This window comes from Tursiops truncatus, chromosome 1 (genome assembly GCF_011762595.2).
Source record: "Tursiops truncatus isolate mTurTru1 chromosome 1, mTurTru1.mat.Y, whole genome shotgun sequence".
Classification (NCBI taxonomy): Eukaryota; Metazoa; Chordata; class Mammalia; order Artiodactyla; family Delphinidae; genus Tursiops; species Tursiops truncatus.
This window is the reverse complement of record NC_047034.1, coordinates 110,313,325-110,334,953: the sequence shown is the minus strand read 5'-3', so window position 1 is coordinate 110,334,953 and position 21,629 is coordinate 110,313,325. Positions and strand designations below refer to the sequence as shown.

Sequence of the window (21,629 nt, the reverse complement as noted above, 5' to 3'; positions counted from 1 at the left end):
TACAAGTGACAGTTTATATAAAGTAGTAAAATAATATGTTCAGAAATGCACACTAGTGTTACATAAAAACTAATGTCTGCTGTTGGTGCCTGTGAACACCATTTTGAAATCTCAAAGCACTTAAAATGCCAACAGCTTTCTTGTTTAACAGTATTTTGCCAAAGGTACTTCAGTGGGGGTAAAGGAGGAAATTACAATATATCTTACATGCCTCAGTTTAATACTACTGCATCATTAGAAGATCTTATTAAAGTATTTGTGAACCCCTCATTGAACTTTTGTCTTTTTATCATCATTATCATCATTCTTATTATTACTTCTGAAATAAATGCCACTGTGCCATTTGTTTAGCCTTTTACTATTTCAACACTATTTAAATCCTACTTTCATCTTTATTTATAGATTCAGATATGAGAGGAATAAAGGGAACTCCCCCCCCCAAAAAAAAGAAAGACTAAAATAATTACTTCTTGTGTAGTTAGGTTTTGCTCTCTCAAACCTAACTATGGGAATAATGATACATTTTCTTAATGCCATTTTATCTCTCTGGAATTTTTTTTTACTATTTGTTTCTAAAACCCTGAAGTTATTTTGTAAACAGAAATCATTGTTAGTAGCTTTGTGGGAAGACAATGAAAAGAGGAATCCTTTTAAATGATTCATCATTTATCAAATCTAAAACTTCAAACCACAGCTCTATAAAATAATGTGGCTATTATCGATCATTATATAAACATCTGGTTTTGAATTGCTTTACTTTAGTTTATATTATAAATTAGGCATTCAGGCATTTCGTTTGCTCCAGATTTAGAATGAGAGCTTTAAGCTGTTTGGGTTTTTTGGTTGTGGTTTGTTCTGTTTTATTTTTAAGTCTTTGTGGCTATTCTTTGTGTTAGTCTGTAGCTTTTCCCTTTCTCTTTACCTTTAGTAGAGAGGATACAAATCTAATAATATAAATCCTTATACCTGAAAACAGCCCTTTGTCAAAGTCAGTTAGTTTTGAAACTCCACAAATCAACAAATTCACATTCTCCAGATTTTTTACTTCTTAGGTTTACTCTGTTAATATCTGCTGGCTTATTTATTTACAATAAGTATTTTGTCCTATATTGATTTCTAACTTTTTTCATTACTTTCAGGTATGTTTTCAGGAACAGTATTTTTATTATTAAATTTGAAATTATCAAAGTGACCTCCATAGAGAACAGTATTAGATATTCTTAGAAATTGGAGAAACTGTTTGCTTCTTCTTTAGAGAAACTAAATAGCTCTCTAGTCTAATCATGGTTGTGAATACATGTTTCATGGCAACCATAGTTGACTTAAGTCTGTGTTTTTTAAGCAAATATATTTATGTGTAATGTATTTATGTATGTAGTATAAATATTCTTAGAAGTCAAAATTTGGTTTTTTTTTTTTTTTTTTTTAATATATTTTCAGTGAAAGAGTTTCTAGCCAAAGCCAAAGAAGACTTTTTAAAAAAATGGGAAAATCCTGCTCCGGTAAGGAACATTTAAAATTTTCTGTGATTTAAAAATCTTGCTTTAAGTAAAATCATGATTCTCACCTAAATAATTTACTACTTCAGAAAGTTTAATTTTCAAATAGCATTAATAAATATAAGCTGAACATGAGAATTTTGCCATAATATTATGTTTTGATTTATTAATAATTTTATGTATACCTAAATTGGAGAAGGAACTAATTTCTGATATAATACCTGATTATACATTTTGATACTAATTCCAAGTTGCTACAAACTCTTGATATTTTCTAATATTCTAGTCATTTTGATTTATGCCTTCGATAGCATATTTATTATTTTTATTAATTATGACAATTAGGATCATATTGTGCAGTTTCAAATTCTTAATCACAAATACTTGGCTACTGACAACATACCAAGTACACTAGGATCCTTTCATAAATGTTTTGATGAGTTAAGTTCTATATAATTTAAGTACTTTAGATCTTAACTAAGATCTAAAAATTATATATAAAAAGAGCCATCTACACTTGCCAAACTCTTTTTCAATTTATTTTTATAAATAATTAATGACCTTTAATAGTAGGTGAAATTTTGAAAACTTTTCCTAGCATAAAAATCCTTTTGAAGTATTTTTTCACTAAAAAATATTTAATTTTAAATAAAATGTTACATTTTATGAAGATGCCATCATTACCAAGATTTAGAGCATGAGCTATATAATTTATGAGGAAGATAGCATATTCGTATGAAAAGCAGTGACTAGCAGAAAGAGATGTTTTGTTGTCTATTAATGATGTTTATTTTCATTATTTAGTTGGGAACTTTATTAAACATTTCAATCCATTGTTGTTGATAAAACCAAAAATTAAATATTAATCCATAAAATTAAATAATTCAGTCAGAATTATAAGGACTTTTTCTTTCTGTATCCATACAGAATCTCATGGCAATTTAAAATTATTAGAAATAAGAATGAAAACAAGTTTTATAAATAAAAACTTAGAGTTACTTGCTTCCTCCTTAATGATTAAGAAGCTATGATGTGTCTCCAAAGGCAAGGTTGATTTGCAAAAGATTAAGTCCAACTACAGTGAATTCCAGTAGCAATCCAAATTCCTCACTTATAAAAGAACCATATTGCATCACATTTTTCTAAAGCTTAATGCTATACAGAATGGCCCTTGGAAATATTTTTTCCAAGATTTTCATGAAGATGTTTATAATGAAAACCTATTAAACAAATGGGTTAGCAATTACTATTTGGTGCCACTTAGCACATAATTTGTTCCTAGTAATTTTCATTTTGTTGTGGCAGCAACAAATTCAATAGATTGATGCCTCCAATTCTTTGCTTCTATGCTATAGTCAAAGCCAAAGATATTTGCTTGTAACAAAGCATCTTTCAAGGAGAAAGAGAGTGATTATTCTTCTGGGACTCTGACTTTTGGTTATCTTTGTGGGAGTGAGGAACTCTTTTTACCTTATTGTTACTTTTTTAGGTAATACTGGGTTGTTATCACATCAGAGAGAGAAAACCATTAGTATCTCTCATGCTGTTATTATCTAGTTCATATAAGGATAGAAAGGAAGTAAGACAGTGTTTCTTCAGAGGTAACTCTAGTGAAAGGACTCTGATCCTCAGCTTATCTATTCATTATAATTATTTGTAAGTGCACTAAGACTGTGTGGCTTCCATGATTGCATACTTCTGGTCAGTTTGTAATTATTAAAATATGGAGCTAATTTATTAGAAGTCCAATACTATGAATTCATATTAGAATATGGCCTTTCATATTTCAACTGAGGATCTTACTTCCTCACATTACTATTATGCTTTGTTTTGCGATGTAAGTCTCTTCTCAAATATTAGATCCTTTCTTATTCAAAGGGAAAAATAGAACCAATAATCTGCAATTTCAGTAGTCTCTTTGTATTGTTTTTAAATGGATAGTTATAAATTACCTATTCTGATAGCATATCATTAAATCTATTATACTTTTCATAGTCTTATGAAAATTTCTAATTTTAAAGTTTATTTTTTCATGTATATGTAGAATAATGCTGGGCTGGAAGATTTTGAAAGGAAAAAAACCCTTGGAACAGGTTCATTTGGAAGAGTCATGTTGGTGAAACATAAAGCCACTGAACAATATTATGCAATGAAGATCTTAGATAAGCAGAAGGTTAGTGTATGCATTGGTTTGGGGTTTTTTTTTTTTGGAATTTAAAAAAAATTTTTAATTTTAAATTGAAATATAGTTGATTTACAATGTTGTGTTAGCTTCAGGTATACAGCAAAGTGATTCAGTTATATACATATATATTCTTTATTAGATTCTTTTCCATTATAGGTTATTACAAGATATCGAGTATAGTTCTTTGTGCTATACAGGTTCTTGTTGGTTATCTATTGTATATATAGTGGTGTGTATATTTTAATCCCAAACTCCCCATTTATCCCTCCTCCCCCACCTTTCCTTTTGGTAACCATAAATTTGCTTTCTATGTCTGTGAGTCTATTTCTGTTTTGTAAATAAATTCATTTGTATCATTTGTTTAGATTCCACATATAAGTGATATCATAGGATATTTGTCTTTGTCTTGCCTACTTCACTTAGTATGGTAATCTCTAGGCAGAATACTCTTTAACATAAATTGCAGCAATATTTTTTGGCCCCATCTCCTAGAGTAATGGAAATAAAAACAAAAATAAACAAATGGGATCTAATTAAACTTAAAAGCTTTTGCATAGCAAAGGAAACCATAAACAAAATGAAAAGACAACCTACTACAGAGTGGTAGAAAATATTTGAAAATGATACGACTGACAAGGGATTAATTTCCAAAATATACAGCTTATTACAGCTCAATATCAAGAAAACAAACAGCCTAATCAAAAAATGGGTAGAAGATGTAAATAGACATTCCTCCAAAGAAGACATACCAGTGACCAACAGGCACATGAAAAGATGCTCAATATTGCTAATTATTAGAGCAATGCAAATCAAGACTACAATGAGTATCACCTCACACTGGTCAGAATGACCATGATCAAAAAGTCTACAAGTAATAAATGCTGGAGAGGGTGTAGAAAAAAAGGAACCCTCCTACATTGCTGGTAAGAATGTAAATTTGTACAGCCAATATGGAGAACAGTATAGAGGTTCCTTAAAAGACCAAAAATAGAGCTACCACAGGATCCTGCAATCCCCCTCCTGGGCATATATCTGGAGAAAACCATAATTCGAAAAGGTACATGCACCCTAATGATTATAACAGCACAATTTACAGTAGCCAAGACATGGAAGCAACCTAAATGTCCATCAACAGATAAGTGGATAAAGAAGATGTGTGTATATATACACAATGGAATATTACTCAGCCATAAAAAAATGAAATAATGCCTTTTGCAGCAACATGGATGGACCTAGGGATTATCATGCTAAGTAAAGCAGTCAGACAGAGAAAGACAAATATCACATAATATTGCTTATATGTGAAATCTAAAAAGATGATACTGGTGTATTCATTGTTATTTACCTGAAGAGTAAATTTTATCTGCTAGATTATTAAACACATGCAATAGAATAACTTACCATTGACACCTTCAGATAATTTTATTGTTGTGTTTAATTTGCATTCCTCTTTATTGTGACTATATGACACATACAATTAATAGTTTGAGTGTAGGGGGGTACATTATGATTTCAATAATTATTTATACATAATAGGTATATATATGTTTACTAACAAAATATTGAATTCTATATGTAAAGAACAGGCATCTCTATTACATTCTGCCTTGTGGAAAAATGCAGGGGCCAATTACTTGATCCTTAGATTGAGGTAACAGAAATTTAGTGATTTATTTTATGACTTAATTTAATTGACAGTTGAAGCCCTGTTGTTTAACATGATTGAGCTGTTTAATTTAAAATGTAAGTTAAAGCAGGAAAAAATTTGAAAACCTGCATACTGTAACAAATATCAAATCATTATATTATACACCTCAAACTAATAATGTTACATGTCAGTTATAGCTAAAAGAAATTAATTAATTAAAAAATGAATTTTAAGTATTTATCATATATTAGTGTTATCTAATGAATCAAGGTGTCTGAATAATTCACGCTTTAAATATTAAGCTTCTGTTTTCCTAGTAATGACTATTGAGGGAAAGTAAAAGAAAAATGGCGAATCTTGATTTGTTATCTTACAGATATTATGTACTCAAGAATGACATTTTGGCTTGCTGGGATACAGATAGGAAAATGTGGAGGAAACAGTACTGAACGAGTAATCAGGGTTACAGATGGTGGGTAAATTAGTGCTATCCAATAGAAATATAATGTGAGGCACATGTCATTTTGAGTTTTTTAGTAGCTACATTTTTAAAAAGTAAAAAGAAATAGTTATAATTATTCTTAATTAATAGATCTTTATTTAGCCCAAGGTATCTAAAATACTATCACTGCCACATGTAATTAATATAAAAATTACTGAGATGTTTCATATTCTCTTTTTCATACCAAGTTGTCAAAATCTGATGTTTATTTTACACTTACAGTATATCTCCATTCAAATTAGCCTCATTTTGAGTGTTAAATAACCACATGTGGCTAGTGGCTACCATATTGGACAGCACAGCATTAGACTGGTCTGAGGTTTCAGTCCAACCTCTATTTTTTTTTTTTTCGGTATGCGGGGCTCTCACTGTTGTGGCCTCTCCCGTTGCGGAGCACAGGCTCCGGACGAGCAGGCTCAGCGGCCATGGCCCACGGGCCCAGCCGCTCCGCGGCATGTGGGATCTTCCCGAACTGGGGCACGAACCTGTGTCCTCTGCATCGGCAGGCGGACTCTCAACCACTGCGCCACCAGGGAAGCCCAACCTCTATTTTAAAACAAAAACCAAAACTAACCCCTAATATGAAAAGTAGTAATGGATTAAGTCTCTCTAAAATTAAATTCACCCATACACACGTTTGTGCATCTTTGTCTACTGCCCTCTTTCACTTTATCTTTTCTAACCATGCTTCTTGAAAAAATAGTTTAATCACTCACCGCTAACTCACTTCCTTTTAATTCTTCAACCCACAACAATTTAGCTGCCTCCTTGTTTATCTCCTGCTTCTTGCTACTCTACTGAAATGGCACTACCATGGATCACCAATCCAGTGACTTAATCACCAAGTCCAGTGGACTCTTTTTGCTCATCTTATGTGACTTTTTTAGAGCCAGGACTGTAGTGATACTCCCTTGAAACTGTCTTGTCCCTGGACTTCTGGAACCCCATGCTCCTAATTATAGTATTTCCTCTCTGGGCTCTTCTTTTTCATGTGCCTTTTCCTGTTTTGTTCTATTTTTTCCTTCTGTCTGCTCTTTAAAGATTGCTAATCTCAATCGCTGGACTATCCACTCTTCCTGTTTTCTTGTTCTGTACCCTCTTCCCGTGTACTCTAATCCAAGCTTCAACTCATCATTGAACTCTACACTTCTGATTTGTACAATCTGAGCATGGAGCTCTTAGAGATCAACTAGTCCTTACCCTAATTATCTAGATGAGGTAATTGGATCTTAGGGAGGGTAAGTGACCAGCATACTTGTATTGCTAGCACAACAACAAAATGTCTCCAATTTGCTTGCTTGCTTGTTTGTTTGAAGCATAATAGACTTACAATATTATATTAGTTACAGGTGTACAACATAATGATTTGATATTTCTATACATTACAAAATGATCACCATGACAGTCTAGTTACTATCTGTCACTATACAAAGTTATCATAATATTATTGACTATATTTCCTATACTGTATTTTAACCTGTGATTCATTTATTTTGTAACTCTTAATTTATCCTGTAAACTCTTAAAGTTCGTATCTCTTAATCTCCCTTACCTATATCATTCATCACCCCACACCTCCTCCCCTCTGAGTTCTCTGTATCTATGAGTCTGTTTCTGTTTTGTTATGCTTGTTCACTTGTTTTTTTAGATTCTACATATAAGAGAAATCATATGGTGTATTTCTTTGTCTGTCTGACTTATTTTACTCAGCATAATACCCTCATACCTCTAAGTCCATCTATGTTGTCACAAATGGCAAGATTTCCTTCTTTTTTTATTGCTGAGTATATTCTGTTTTATATTCCATCTTCTTATCAATCCATCTGTTAATGGACACTTAGGTTGCTTCCATATCTTGGCTATAGTAAATAACACTGCAGTGAACATAGGGGTGCATATATCTTTTTGAATTAGTGTTTTTATGTTCTTTGGAAAAATACCCAGAAGTGGAATTGCTGGATTGTATGGTAGTTCTACTTTTAATTATTTGAGGACCCTCCATACTGTTTTCCATAGTGACTGTACCAGTTTACATTCCTACCAACAGTGCATGAGGGTTCCATTTTCTCCACATCCTTGCCAACACTTGTTATTTGTGTCTTTTTTATAATAGCCATTCTAACAGGTGTAGGGTTATATCTCATTGTAGTTTTGATTTGCATTTCCCTGATAATAAGTGATGTTGAGTATTTTTTCATGTACCTGTTGACCATCTGTGTGTCATCTTTAGAAAAATGTCTACTCAGGTCCTCTGCCTATTTTTCAATAGGGTTGTTTTTTGATGTTGAGTCTTATGATTTTTTTTTTAATATCTTGGATATTAACCCTTTATCAGACATTGTTTGCAGTTATTTTCTCCCATTCAGTTGGATGCCTTTTTGTTTTGTTCATAGCTTCCTTCACTGTGCAGAAGTATTTTAGTTTAAGGTAGTCCCATTTGTTTACTTTTGTTTTTGTTTCCCTTGCTTGAGGAGACATATCCAAAAAAACATTGTTAAGACAGGTGTCAAAGAGCATACTGCCTATGTTTTCTTCTAAGAATTTTATAGTTTCAGATCTTACATTTAAGTCTTTAATCCATTTTGAGTTTATGTTTGTATATGGTGTGAGAAAATAACCCATTTTGATTCTTTTGCATATAGCTGTTCAATTTTTCCAGCACCGTTTATCAAAGAGACTATCTTTTCTCCATTGTATATTCTTGCCTTGTTTGTTGTAAATTAATTGACCATATAAGCATGGGTTTATTTCTGGGCTTTCTATTCTGTTTCATTGGTCTATGTGTCTGTTTTTATACTAGTTTCATACTGTTTTGATTATTGTAGCTTTGTAGTATACTTTGAAATCAGCAGGCATGATACCTGCAGCTTTGTTCTTCTTTCTCAAGATTGTTTTGGCTATTCAGGGTCTTGTTTACATATAAATTCTAGAAATATTTGTTCTAGTTCTGTGAAAAATGCTGTTGGTATTTTGATAGAGATTGCATTGAATCTGCAGATTGCCTTGAGTAGTACGGCCATTTTAAGAATCTTGAGTCTTCCAATCCATGAGCTCAGTGTATCTTTCCATTTGTTTGTGTCATTTTTAATTTATTTCATCAATGTGTTTTAGTTTTCTGAGTACAGGTTTTTACCTCCTTGGTTAGATTTATTTCTAAGTGTTTTATTGTTTTTGATGCAGTTGTAAGTGGGACTGTTTTAATTTCTCTCTCTGATAGTTTGTTGTTAGTGTATTAAAACACAAAAGATTTCTATACATTAATTTTGTGTCCTGAAACCTTACTGAATTCATTTATTATAATAGGCTTTTTTGTGGCATCTAAAAAATGCAGGGGTGAAGTAAGAATGCAGAGCCATTAGAATGCATTCAAACTTAAGAGATTATCAACTTAAATAACCACATATATGTATAGGTTGTTATATATAAACCTCCTGGTATCCACAAACCAAAAATCTGTAATAGATACACACACAAAAAAAGAGAAAGGAATCCAAACATAACAGTAAATATAGACATCAGATCACAAGGGAAGAGAGCAAAAGAAGAAGAAAGAAACAAAAAAAAAAACTACCAAAAAAACCCACCTGAAAACAGTTACCAAAATGACAATAAGTACGTATCTACCAATAATTACTTTAAATGTAAATGGACTAAATGCTGTAGTCAAAAGATAGAGTGGCTGAATGAATAAAAAACAAGACCCATATATATGTTGCCTACAAGAGACTCACTTCACATCTAAAGACACACACAGACTGAAAGTGAGGGGATGGAAAAAGGTATTCCATGCAAATGAAAATGAAAGCTGTGGTAGCAATATTTATATCAGACAAAATAGACTTTAAAACAAAGACCATAACGAGACATGAAGGACATTACATAATGATAATTGGGTCAATGCCAGAAGAAGTAATAATAATTATAAATATATATGCACCCACCATAGGAGCAGCTAAATACATATAGCAAATATTAACAAACATAAAGGGAGAAATTGATACTAACATATTAATAGTAGGGGACTTTAATATTCCACTTACATCAATGGACAGATCGAGATAGAAAATCAATAAAGAAACACTGCCCTTAAGTGACACATTATACTAGATGGGTTTAATAGCTATATATAGAAAATTCCATCCCAAAGCATCAGAATACACATTCTTTTTCAAGCACACATGGAAATTCTCCAGGGTAGATCAATGCTAGGCTACAAAACAAGTCTTAATAAATTTAAGAATATTGAAATCATATCAAGCATCTTTTCCAACTACAATTATATGAGACTAGAAACCAACGACAAAAAAAAAGTACAAGCAACACAAACACATGGAAGCTAAACATAGTGCTACTGAGCAACCATTGGGTCACTGAAGAAATTAAAGTGGAAATCAGAAAATACCTGGAGACAAATGAAAATGAAATGCAATGATCCAAAATCTGTGGGACACAGTAGAAGCATCTCTAAGAGGGAAGTTTATAGTGATACAAGCCTCCCTCAGGAAACAAGAAAAATCTCAAATAAACAGCCTAATCTTACACCTAAAAGAACTAGAAAAAGAAGAATAAACAAAACCCAAAGTTAGTAGAAGAAAAGAAACCATAAAGATCAGAGCAGAAATAAATGAAAGAGAGACTGAAAAAAACAATAGAAAAGATAAATGAAACTAAGAGCTGTTTCTTTAAAAGATAAGAACCTTTAACCAGACTCATCAAATAAAAAGGAGAAAGGGTCCAAATAAATAAAATCAGAAATGAAAAAGAAGAAGTTACAACTGACACCACAGAAATACAAAGGATCATAAGAGATTACTACGAACAATTACATGCCAATTGGACAAACTAGAAGAAGTGGATAAATTCCTAGAAGAGTACACTCTCTCAAGACTGAATCAGGAAGAAATAGAAAATATGAACAGACCAACTACCAGTAATGAAATTGAATCAGTAATTAAAAAAAAAAAAATACCTCCCAACAACAAAAGTTCAGGACCAAATGACTTCATGGGTGAATTCTACCAAACATTTGAAGAAGAGTTTACATCTGTCCTTCTCAAAGTATTCCAAAAAATTTCAGAGAAAGGAATGCTTGTGACCTTATTGAATGAGGCCAGCATCACCCTGATACCAAAACCGAAAAAAGACACCATAAAAAAAGAAAACTATAGGCCAATGTAACTGATGAACACAGACGCAAAAATCCTCAACAAAATATTAGAAAACCAAATTCAATATATTAAAAAGATCATACACCACGATCAAGTGGGATTTATCCCTGGGTGCAAGGATGGTTCAGAATCCACAAATCAATCAATGTGATACACCACATTAACAGATTGAAGAACAAAAATCATATGATCATCTCAATAGATGTAGAAAAAGTTTTTGACAAAAAAGCTTTTGACATGAACATCCATTTATGACAAAAACTTTCAACAAAGTAGGTATAGAGGGAACAATACCTCAACATAATAAAGGCCAAAAATGACAAGCCTACAGCTAACACTTATACTCCCTGGTAAACTGAAAGCATTTCCTCTAAGATCAGGAATGAGATAAAGATACCCACTCTGTCCACTATTATGCAACATAGTATTGGAAGTCCTAGCCACAGCAAACGGACAAGAAAAAGAAAAAGAATCCAAATTGGAAAGGAAAAAGTACAACTGTCACTGTTGGGAGATGACACGATACTATATCAAATTTATATGTTTTTTATTAAACCTATTATTAAAATGTTATTATCTGTATAGTCCCTCATATTTTTTGTTAAGATGTTAACAGAATGTACTCTAGTCATAAAATATTAAAAGGATTACAAACGATACCATTTTTATGCTTTAAAGTATTTAGGGAAGTTTCAAATTTCTTTTTTAGTAAGGTAGTGAGAAGTAAGATAAGTTACTGAGAAGATTAACTCATTGATTAAATATTGGTGAAAGAGCATTTTCCAGAAGAATAGCTGCCATTTGAAGTCATTTCTACTGCGGCAATGTTCTGGATCTATTCATAATTAGGACAAAGTGTTTATGTTCTGAATTTTTTTCAAGTTTATTTACTGTAATTTGCTAAAGATAAGTAATAAAATAACACTCCATAATAACCTTTTTGCCATAAATCTTTCAATTAACTCTTTTTGGCTTCTATCTTATAGTGTATGGAGCATGGGGAAGAAAATCAGTGCAGAAATCAAGGAAATCTCATTTCTTTATTCCTTACTATATGTCTAGCATTGCTAGGTACTTTATATTATTGTATCAGTGAATCTTCCCAACAACTTTGTGTGACATTAATTTCCCTTTTAAGCCCATAACCTATTTAAGTAATTTTTCCAAAGTCAAACAGCTAGTAAGATGAACTAGGAATTTGCACAAGCTTTGTCTGATTTCTATGCCTCCACTCCTTGTTTAATTTTTCCTTTGAAATGTATTTGTTATCCCTAAGATTCTTTCTACCACCACATAATTTGGTCTCTCACTAACGTTAACTGGGCTTTCACAATAGCATCTTAATTAATTTTCACAACCCCACACTTTTCCCCCTGTACTAATTCACCCTCCTCGTTGCCAGTGAAGTTTTCTTACCATATCATATCATTTCACTTAGTCAGAAAGCTTCCTGATGTTTATTAAATGAAGCCAGAGCTCTGCAGCCTACTTTCAAGCACTTTATAATTTTCTTCCAGACTCCACTATAGGCTTATTTGACACTTTTCCTACATGTCCTCTATTCTCTACTTCTCTGATTGAAACTTGACTCACAGGAGTATTTGGTGCTCTGCTGGGTGGTGCAGGGTAATATGCGGTGATACATGGCCTATCTTCTATATTAATATCTTCTCAAGTGTTTGGCTAAAAAAAAGTCAGCTGATAAGTAATTATTTAGAAGTGCTTTTAAATATATATATTTAAATTAACATAAATATTAAGAAGTAAATATAAATTTTATTTGAATTTTGAAAATAAAACATGGGCTATATTCCCAGGGGTACTTGTTAATTTTCTCTGCCATTCTGGCATACTTCATCACCAAATTTTGAGAAGCACTGTCCTAAGCTATTACCAAATGGAATTAGCAATCAGACTTACCTTTTTTTTTCTTTCCAGTTTTAATGATATATAATTGACATATAGCCTGTATTAGTAATGATTTGATTTATATAATAACATCATGAAATGATCACCATAATAAGTTTAGTGAATATCCATCTTCTGATAGAAGCAAAATAAAAGAAAAAGAAAAAAATTTTTTTCCTTGTGATGAGAACTCTTAGATTTACTCTCAGCAGCTTTCATATGTAACATACAGCAGTGTTAATTATATTTATCATGTTGTACATTACATCTCTAGTACTATTTATCTAAGTATAGAAGACTTATCTTTCTATATTTTCCCCCTTCAGGTAATGGTTCTGGATATTAACCCTGACTGTACTACTCCTCTATGTTTTTCTAACCTTTGATATCTATCCATCTTTAAGACCCAGCTGAGCTCTCACCTTTTTTAATAGATTATAATAACAATTGACATTTATTGAGCTTTTACTTTGTGTAAAGCACTGTGTTAATCACTTGACATGTATTGTGCTACACAGTCACTTTCAAAGTAGGTATTATAATTATCATCAGCATTTTATAAAGAATCTTGGACTCAGAAAGATTATGTACTAGACCTAATGTAAACATTTTCTCCTCTGAAGAGTTATAACATCATAACTCTCATTTGGCAGTTATTCATAAATTGCTGTTCTCATATTTATGCATCATACTTTCAAGTAAATTTTATGGAGCATGAAGGGAGATACTCTCTTGTCCTTATCTCTGTTGCACTTGTGCCTTACATGTAGTAGATATGCATATTTAAAAGTAAATTAAAATTTAATTAGTTAATTTTAAAAATTAATTTAAAAATTAACCAACATTATTTGCTTTGCCAGCTCATATGTCTTAGATTCATTTTAATTGTTATGCCCCCCAACATACACACACATTTGGCTTAAGGCTATAATGCAGAAAGCCTCTCTGTTACAGTTTTCATTACTTATTTCACAAAGTAACACATTGTCTATGCCTAACTAAAAACCCAGTGTATATTGTAATACATAAAAGTAAACACTGGTATATCCAAACAATGGAATGTTATTCAATGCTAAAAAAAAGAAAAATGAGCTATCAAGCCATGAAAAGACATGGAGGAAACTAAACGCATAAACTAAGTGAAAGAAGCCAATCTGAAAAGGCTAAATAAATACTATATGATTCCACCTATGGAACATTCTGGAAAAAGCAGAACAATGGAGACAGTAAAAATACTAGTGGTTGCCTGGTTTTGATGGGAAGGGAGGGTTGAGTAAGTGGGACACAGAGGATTTTTAGGGCAGTGAAACTACTCTGTATATTATAATGGTGGGTTCATGTCATTACACATTTGTCCAAACCCATAGAATGTACAACACCAAGAGTGAACCCTAATGAAATTAATGGGTGATAATGATGGGTCACTGTAGGTTCATTAATTGTAACAAATGTGCACTCTGGTGAAGAATGTCGATAATGGAGGAGACTATGCATGTGTGGAGGCAGGGGGTATATGGGAAATCTCTGTACTTTGTGTTCAGTTCTGCTGTGAACCTGAAACTGCTTAAAAAAAACCAGTCTATTAATAAAAAGTAAACACAAAGCAACAATAATTCTCCAGCTAATGTTATATAATTTATTGTGATAAATATGAACTAATTGGTTCTGTAACCAGTTAGAATGTGGACAATAGTGATTCATTCACTTCATGTTTTCAGGTAAAAAAAAGCAGCTGAGGTCCGACGAGTTGAAATAACATCTCCAGTGTCACACACTGGTTGAATAGAAGGTCTAGAGAACACAGGTCTTCTGACTCTTAGTCAATTATTCTTTACTCAGCATTATTTTTATACTATAATTTTATATCCTAATAATGGATGGTATCTTTGATAACCTTTCTTATTCATGTTCAACTTCTCGAGTTCTGTGACTACCCCACACTGACAATAAGCCTCTGTCAAGAAAAAATGCCACTTCCTAATGATTTACACATATACAAAACCCTGTTTTTCTTAAATTCAGAATAGAATCACATGTGGAATAGAATCACAGTCTTCATGAAGTCAAGATAGGTTTCTTTCCCTACTATGTACCTGATTGATTAGACAATCCAGTGGAAGCTTGATTAATCCTATATGACCTTATTTGTTATAAAGACATAGTCATTTTTGTCAATATTTTATGGCTCTGCAAATGTTCTTGTATTTATTCAGGTATTATGAAATTAACAGATTGTTCATTTTTACCTCCTGTTTTTTAGTTATTGACTTTTCCTCGATCTTTAATTTTCTTGCTTATCTTCTCAAGATTTAAAATCAGTACCTACTTATTACAGTAATTTGTGCCAGCTCTTTTAGTGGACTATAAGTCATTAGGACCTAAGTATTTTCACATATTAATTTTTTAAGTAATTTATTATGAGTCCCTTTTTTCTTAGCTCTTGCTTCTTTACTGAAAATTATAGTTAACCTTCCGAAGACCAAGTTTTAAACCTCTGTTAGGTTTTTCATTTGAGTCTGATAAGCCTAGTTGGTAGTTATTATTATTATCCTTATCTAAGATAGCAATTTTGTTTATCCAAGTTCATCATGATATGGAAAACTTTTTTTTCTTTTAAAATTATAACAGCTTTTAAAGTTTGTTCAAATACATAAATATATCTTTTTTTTGTCAATTACAGGTTGTTAAACTGAAGCAAATAGAGCATACTTTGAATGAGAAAAGAATATTACAGGCAGTGAATTTTCCTTTTCTTGTTCGACTGGAGTATTCTTTTAAGGTAAATTTTACTTCTATCTAAATGAGATATTTTCAACTTCATAGTTTTTAAATTACAAAGTTATAATAGGATTCTAATCTATATGATAAACCTGGAGAAAATGAATAAACAAAAAAGTAATATATTTAGATTTTATGTAATTAAGTCCTATTGTGCTTAAAAACTTAGGTGACATTTGAAAAGGTTTTGATTCTTATTGAGGAAATTGTTAAAGTTAATGTGTAATTAACTTTGTTAATGTGTAATTTTTCATGAAATGGTATTATAAAATTAAGTATTTTAATTTATCAAAATTCATAGTGACATCTTATTAAGCAAATCTTACACTCATACTAATGAATACACCCACATACCTTCTTCTCTTGAACCTTTGCTGCTGCAATCTCACTGTCGTCTTTTACTTAGTAATTTGTGCTCTAGCCTTTTCATTTATTTGAAGCAGAACAATCTTTGGCCCTCTGCTCAAGCACCTCATAAAGTTGCACAAGGTTTATTCTTTAAGTTGGCAGCTTTTCAGCTTTTTGGAATGATACTTATCATCTCTCTACCAATTGATTAATATGGAACATTTTAGCCTTTTTCCTTTTTCCTCCTTTATTCTTTAAATCAAATGAAGATCTGTGTATTTAGGATGATGTTAAAAATCGTTAATCTCTCTGACCTAATTTAGTACATAAAATGTAAATATTCTTACTAACTTTTTCAAATTGTTTTTTAACTTTTGCTTACACTATAGCATTACGTCATTGCCACAGTGTTTAAGTGTTCAAGAGTTAAGTGTTCCCTGCAAGAGCAGGAACAGCAAAAATCCCATACTAATCTGTGGCAAGAGTACCAGGGGGGAGAAAATAAGTGCCCCAGTGTAGAAAAGTTAGGGCCTTTTCCATTTATTCTCTATTTCCCAATGTTAGTAATGTATCAGATTTTTTAATTTGTCTTTTTCTAATTGAACATGGTGTTATCTTAAAATATTTTCGTGCAAAATAATGTTTCATAATTTTGATTTAGTTATCCTTTTTATTTGTTCATAGGATAATTCTAATTTATACATGGTTATGGAATATGTCCCTGGTGGTGAAATGTTTTCACATCTAAGAAGAATTGGAAGGTTCAGGTAACTAACACTTTACACTCCTCAAATCTTTATATGCTGTGTGTTTGTTTTAAACCAAACTTTTAAGTTATTGTCAATGTTAAAAATTTATTTCATTTAATTTAGTAATATTTTAGCTATATGAAGAGTTACATGGAAACATTAATAAGAGGCCACATCATACTGAGTTTTAAAAATTAAATAAAAGCACCATGATAGCAGTATAAATATTCTAGCATTGGTAGGTATCATGAGGGTCCATTATTTGAAGACTATCCAGATATTGCAAAAATTTATTGAATTTAGACCAGTGTTTACTGAATAAATATTAATAATACATCTCTGGGGAAGAGGTTTGTGTAAGGATGAAGATAAGAAATAAATATATAGAAAAGATAATCATTGATATCATAGTGATAAAATTATGAAAGTTTGTTTTGCACAGATTTATTCTCCTTAACGTTGTTGCCATGTTGAGTTTTAAACATATATATGTAATTTAAAAGGAGTTTGTACCTTGTCATTAGGTTATTACTAATAAGGTCACACAGTTATTAAAAGAGTTTATACATTTTGTTAACTTTACCTGTGTGTAATAGTTTGTAAGCTACTACTGTTCATTTAAAATCACTATTAGAATGAAGCTGAAACCAAGAGCAGGTCCAGCTTTGTTCAGTATACTGTATATTGACATTAATTAAAACATCAGTATGAATTCAAACAAGACTGTAGATGGTAATTCAATTCATGAAAACATGATGGTAGACTTGGATTACCATGAGATCATATTCAGTAATGGGCCAGAATGAGAGTTATTTTAGTTACCTGAGGCCTAAACCAAAATTCATTTATTGACCTAATATGTACAGGACACCTAATATATGTCAGGCACTGTGCTGATACAGAGTAACTTCTCTTTAATGATTTTTTTTTAACTTCCTGTTGTCCTCTCCTACACTCCTTGTCCAGGCAGGTCCAGAATTCTCATGTTGCCCTATGATAATTTAGAGTTTTACACTGAATTACCACACCTTAACCTGTCTTCAAAAAATATTTTATCCATTTTCTGTGATTATTTCTTTTCTTTGCAACTCCCCACACTCTTATTTCTTTAATACTTAACTTGATACTAAGAGGAAAGCAAGTTGATTGACATAATTCACACACAGGCATTGTCGTTTCTAACCTTTCACACATACTATTTATATACTTGAAAGGTTGCTAACTCCCACCTTAGAAACTTTGAGGCAACAGGAAGACTGAGTTATTGTTGAGCATGGTTCTAATCAGAATCAGTGGAGTCATTACGATTCTCTACTTAAATAGTAACTGTCTAGACTTAAAGCTGCTACAACATTAAATGTTCCTTATAGAATATTTTGCTCTGACCTTTCAACAGTTTGATTAAAGATCTATGTAATGTTTGTGTACCTCCAATCAAACACCAGTGTGGAGATAAACATAAAATGCTGAGTGCATCTTATGTTTATGATGATAAGATGATAAATGCATCTTATATTAACGGGTGTATGAAGAAAATGAGAGGGGACTTCCCAGGTCAAACGTTTCCAAAATTAGGGATAAATATTTCAATGACCTGGATGATTCTTTTAATCTCCCTTTACAGTATTCTCATTCCTTGTCATAGGACATATGGTATACCTTGTAACAGTGTCATGATAGGGCTGGAACTGGAAGGATATTATAAAATATTGCCACAAAAGTGTTTTTCTTCACATATTCATTCTTTTAACAAATATTTTCTGAGCACTTGGTGTGTATCAGGCTAGGACCTTGGAAATATAGTGAGTGACAAGCAAAAGGAGTAGCATATACAATCTCTTTTTAGAATTCCTATTTTTGGTGCTACCAGATCAAACTCATGTCAACCATCTTGAGGGAAATTCTATTCATAGTTAAGGTTGTTCATTGAGGACACAAATCTGAAAGTCATTGCAATATATCAGGAAGATTAGAAGAATTCAGTGTATACACTACAAGATGAAATAGAAACTCAAACTAGAAAACAGTACATCCTTTTGGAGTAATACCCAGAATATGGCATCAAAATTACCATAATCTATCAGTTAATCTGTGTATCCAGAACTGTGTGTATTTACCTAAATATACAGATTATACCTATGTTCAGGTATCTGTATAAATATGCATAGTAGAAGATTTGGAAATTTAGATACCATGATTGAATCTGGTTTCTGAATGGGATTATTGGTATCTTTATTCTTCATTAATATTTTATGGCTTTTTTTCTATAATGAGCATATGTCACTTTTGTAATAGTAACAGTCTGGGTAAAATGGCATAAATCTGCAGATTAATGCAGAAATTCTTTAAGTACTTGAAATTTATGAGAAAGGTAGATGAAATGAGTCTATCATTAATAGCAATTGCCCTGACAGATAATCTAACTGGTGCTTTTCAGTCATTCTCAATGTCTTCTAACATGGCCAATAATAATTTAAATTACAATGACAATCTGAGAGTTAAGTTTTCTTCAACATATGCTGCCCACTAAGTATATCAAAGCATTATTTGAAGATGATTTATAGATTTAGTAAATATTTGGAAACTAACATGTTTCTTTACATATGTTTAAAAGAAAAAAAAATTTTTTTGCTCCCAAAATGCCTCTACCTCATGTTAGTTTTTTTTTGTATAATCTGCTAATTACTATATGTTAACCCATTTTACTGAAATCAATGTTTTGTTTCTTTGTAGTGAACCCCATGCACGGTTCTATGCAGCTCAGATAGTGCTAACATTCGAGTACCTCCATTCACTAGACCTCATCTACAGAGATCTAAAACCTGAAAATCTCTTAATTGACCATCAAGGTTATATCCAGGTATGACTTGAACACATTATATATAATGTATTTGAGAAATACTAGGTAAGAAGTTATATGTATTTAACCACAACTACCAATATTGGATTCTTTTTTTTTTCTTTGAGGGAGACAATTCTTCCTAACAGTTTAAATTGAGCTCACAGTTCTGTTGCTATTACAGAACCAAAAGTTCCATCAAAGATGGAACCTGGGGCTTCCCTGGTGGCGCAGTGGTTGAGAGTCTGCCTGCCGATGCAGGGGACACGGGTTCGTGCCCCGGTCCGGGAAGATCCCACATGCCGCGGAGCGGCTGGGCCCGTGAGCCATGGCCGCTGGGCCTGCGCGTCCGGAGCCTGTGCTCTGCAATGGGAGAGGCCACAACAGTGAAAGGCCCGCGTACCGCAAAAAAAAAAAAAAAAAAAAAAAAGATGGAACCTGTTTCTATCTTCCTTAGTCTATAGTTAAATATAATTTTTAGTGTGACAGTTTCTATAGCTCAGGAAGGCGAGCTAGAATCTGTTGAGTCAAGCGATCTATAGTATGTACCGTAAGCATTAGACTTCCTTCTTTGGAGATTTTTTTTCTCCCTACATGTGACGTAGGGGCATGTATGGGGCATCGTGTACTTTTGCCAAGATGGAAGGTCAGTAATAGAAATTAGAAGTTGTAAACTGATTTCAGGCTCCTGCGTAAAGAAATAATAGCTAAATTTGTGAGTACTCACTTAGTGCCAGGCATTATTCTAAGTGTTTTTACATGTATCACCTCTTTTAATTCTGATAACACTATGAAATGTAAATACTATTGTTATCCTCATTTTAAGATTAATGAAACTAAGGAACAGCAAGGTCACACACGTAGAGTCATAATTGAACCCCGTCAGCCTGTCCCAAGAGTCCATGCTTTTTAACACTACAGTACAGCTACGAAAGGAGGCCCAGCTACCAATAATGGACTGGTGGTAGTGTTTTCTTTCCATTTGTACTATCAATAGAATGAGAGCATTTCTTTTTACTCAGTTATTAAGATTCTCCCAGTGATGCTTTTGCACTTCTGAGGATGTAATTAAGGGCAGAGGACAATGCTGGACTTAAGGAACACTCCTAGCACTGCTTCATTTTTATTAAAACTATTTTTTTTTTTGGTTCATTTGTTTCTTTGTTTGTGTCAGGGAAAGGTTCTCCAGCATGGGTTGCTTTAACCTTTATTCACTAAACAGTGCCTTCTTGGATTAGTGTCAATTACATTGACTTAATTTTTTTCATGGTGTTAATTTTAACTCTGATTTTTAACTTTCAACTTAGGTACAGTAGTACATTTATTATGAAATAATAAATGTTTACAAGTTTTTTTGTCTTTTATAGGTCACAGACTTTGGGTTTGCCAAAAGAGTTAAAGGCAGAACTTGGACCTTATGTGGCACTCCAGAATATTTGGCTCCAGAAATAATTCTCAGCAAGGTATATTTATAATGTAGTTATGTAAGAAGTAGAAATATAAGGCATGCATCACTGTGGACTTTTATAAAAAAAAAGTTTATTGATCTAATTTTACATGTTTAATCTAAATATGAATTTAAATCTATTTGTTCATAATTACTAAAAAGTAATTGTTTAGAGTCTACCAGTAATCCCATTAACTGGTGATTTTAACTCTGAATCTGAGAGAATTAGTATGAATAAATCTGACCTCTAGACCCATGTTTTGAAGCCAAAAGCATAGCCTATTCATAATTATTCCCAATACAGGAGGGCGAGGAGGCCCTTGCTCTGGGTTACACCAAGAGGCAAACTAAAGACGACATGTACTAGTTGTCAATTCTTCCTTTGTTTCAACTTTACCACTTAAATGAAAAAAAATGTATGTGAATTATTTTTTAAAATTTTAGTTTAAAAATAGGAATATTATAGCAATTGAATAGTTATAGTCTTATTGAATACAGTTCTGCTTTTCTAAACAGTGCAAAATGTGGTGAGAGAAATTTTTAATCGTATCACAAAGG

At 32.2% G+C, this 21,629-nt stretch overlaps 1 protein-coding gene across 3 annotated transcripts in view; it reads left to right on the top strand.

Annotated features, from left to right (window-relative positions):
• PRKACB (protein kinase cAMP-activated catalytic subunit beta) overlaps nt 1-21,629 on the top strand; it is a 143,568-nt gene that overhangs the window by 93,144 nt on the left and 28,795 nt on the right. For all 3 annotated transcript variants that reach the window (XM_019920056.3, XM_004321691.4, XM_033864238.2), the window contains exons 2-7: nt 1,441-1,502; nt 3,544-3,672; nt 15,591-15,689; nt 16,721-16,803; nt 19,519-19,645; nt 20,992-21,087. In XM_019920056.3, coding sequence (XP_019775615.1) covers nt 1,441-1,502; nt 3,544-3,672; nt 15,591-15,689; nt 16,721-16,803; nt 19,519-19,645; nt 20,992-21,087 — 596 coding nt within the window. The remainder of the gene's footprint in view (nt 1-1,440; nt 1,503-3,543; nt 3,673-15,590; nt 15,690-16,720; nt 16,804-19,518; nt 19,646-20,991; nt 21,088-21,629) is intronic.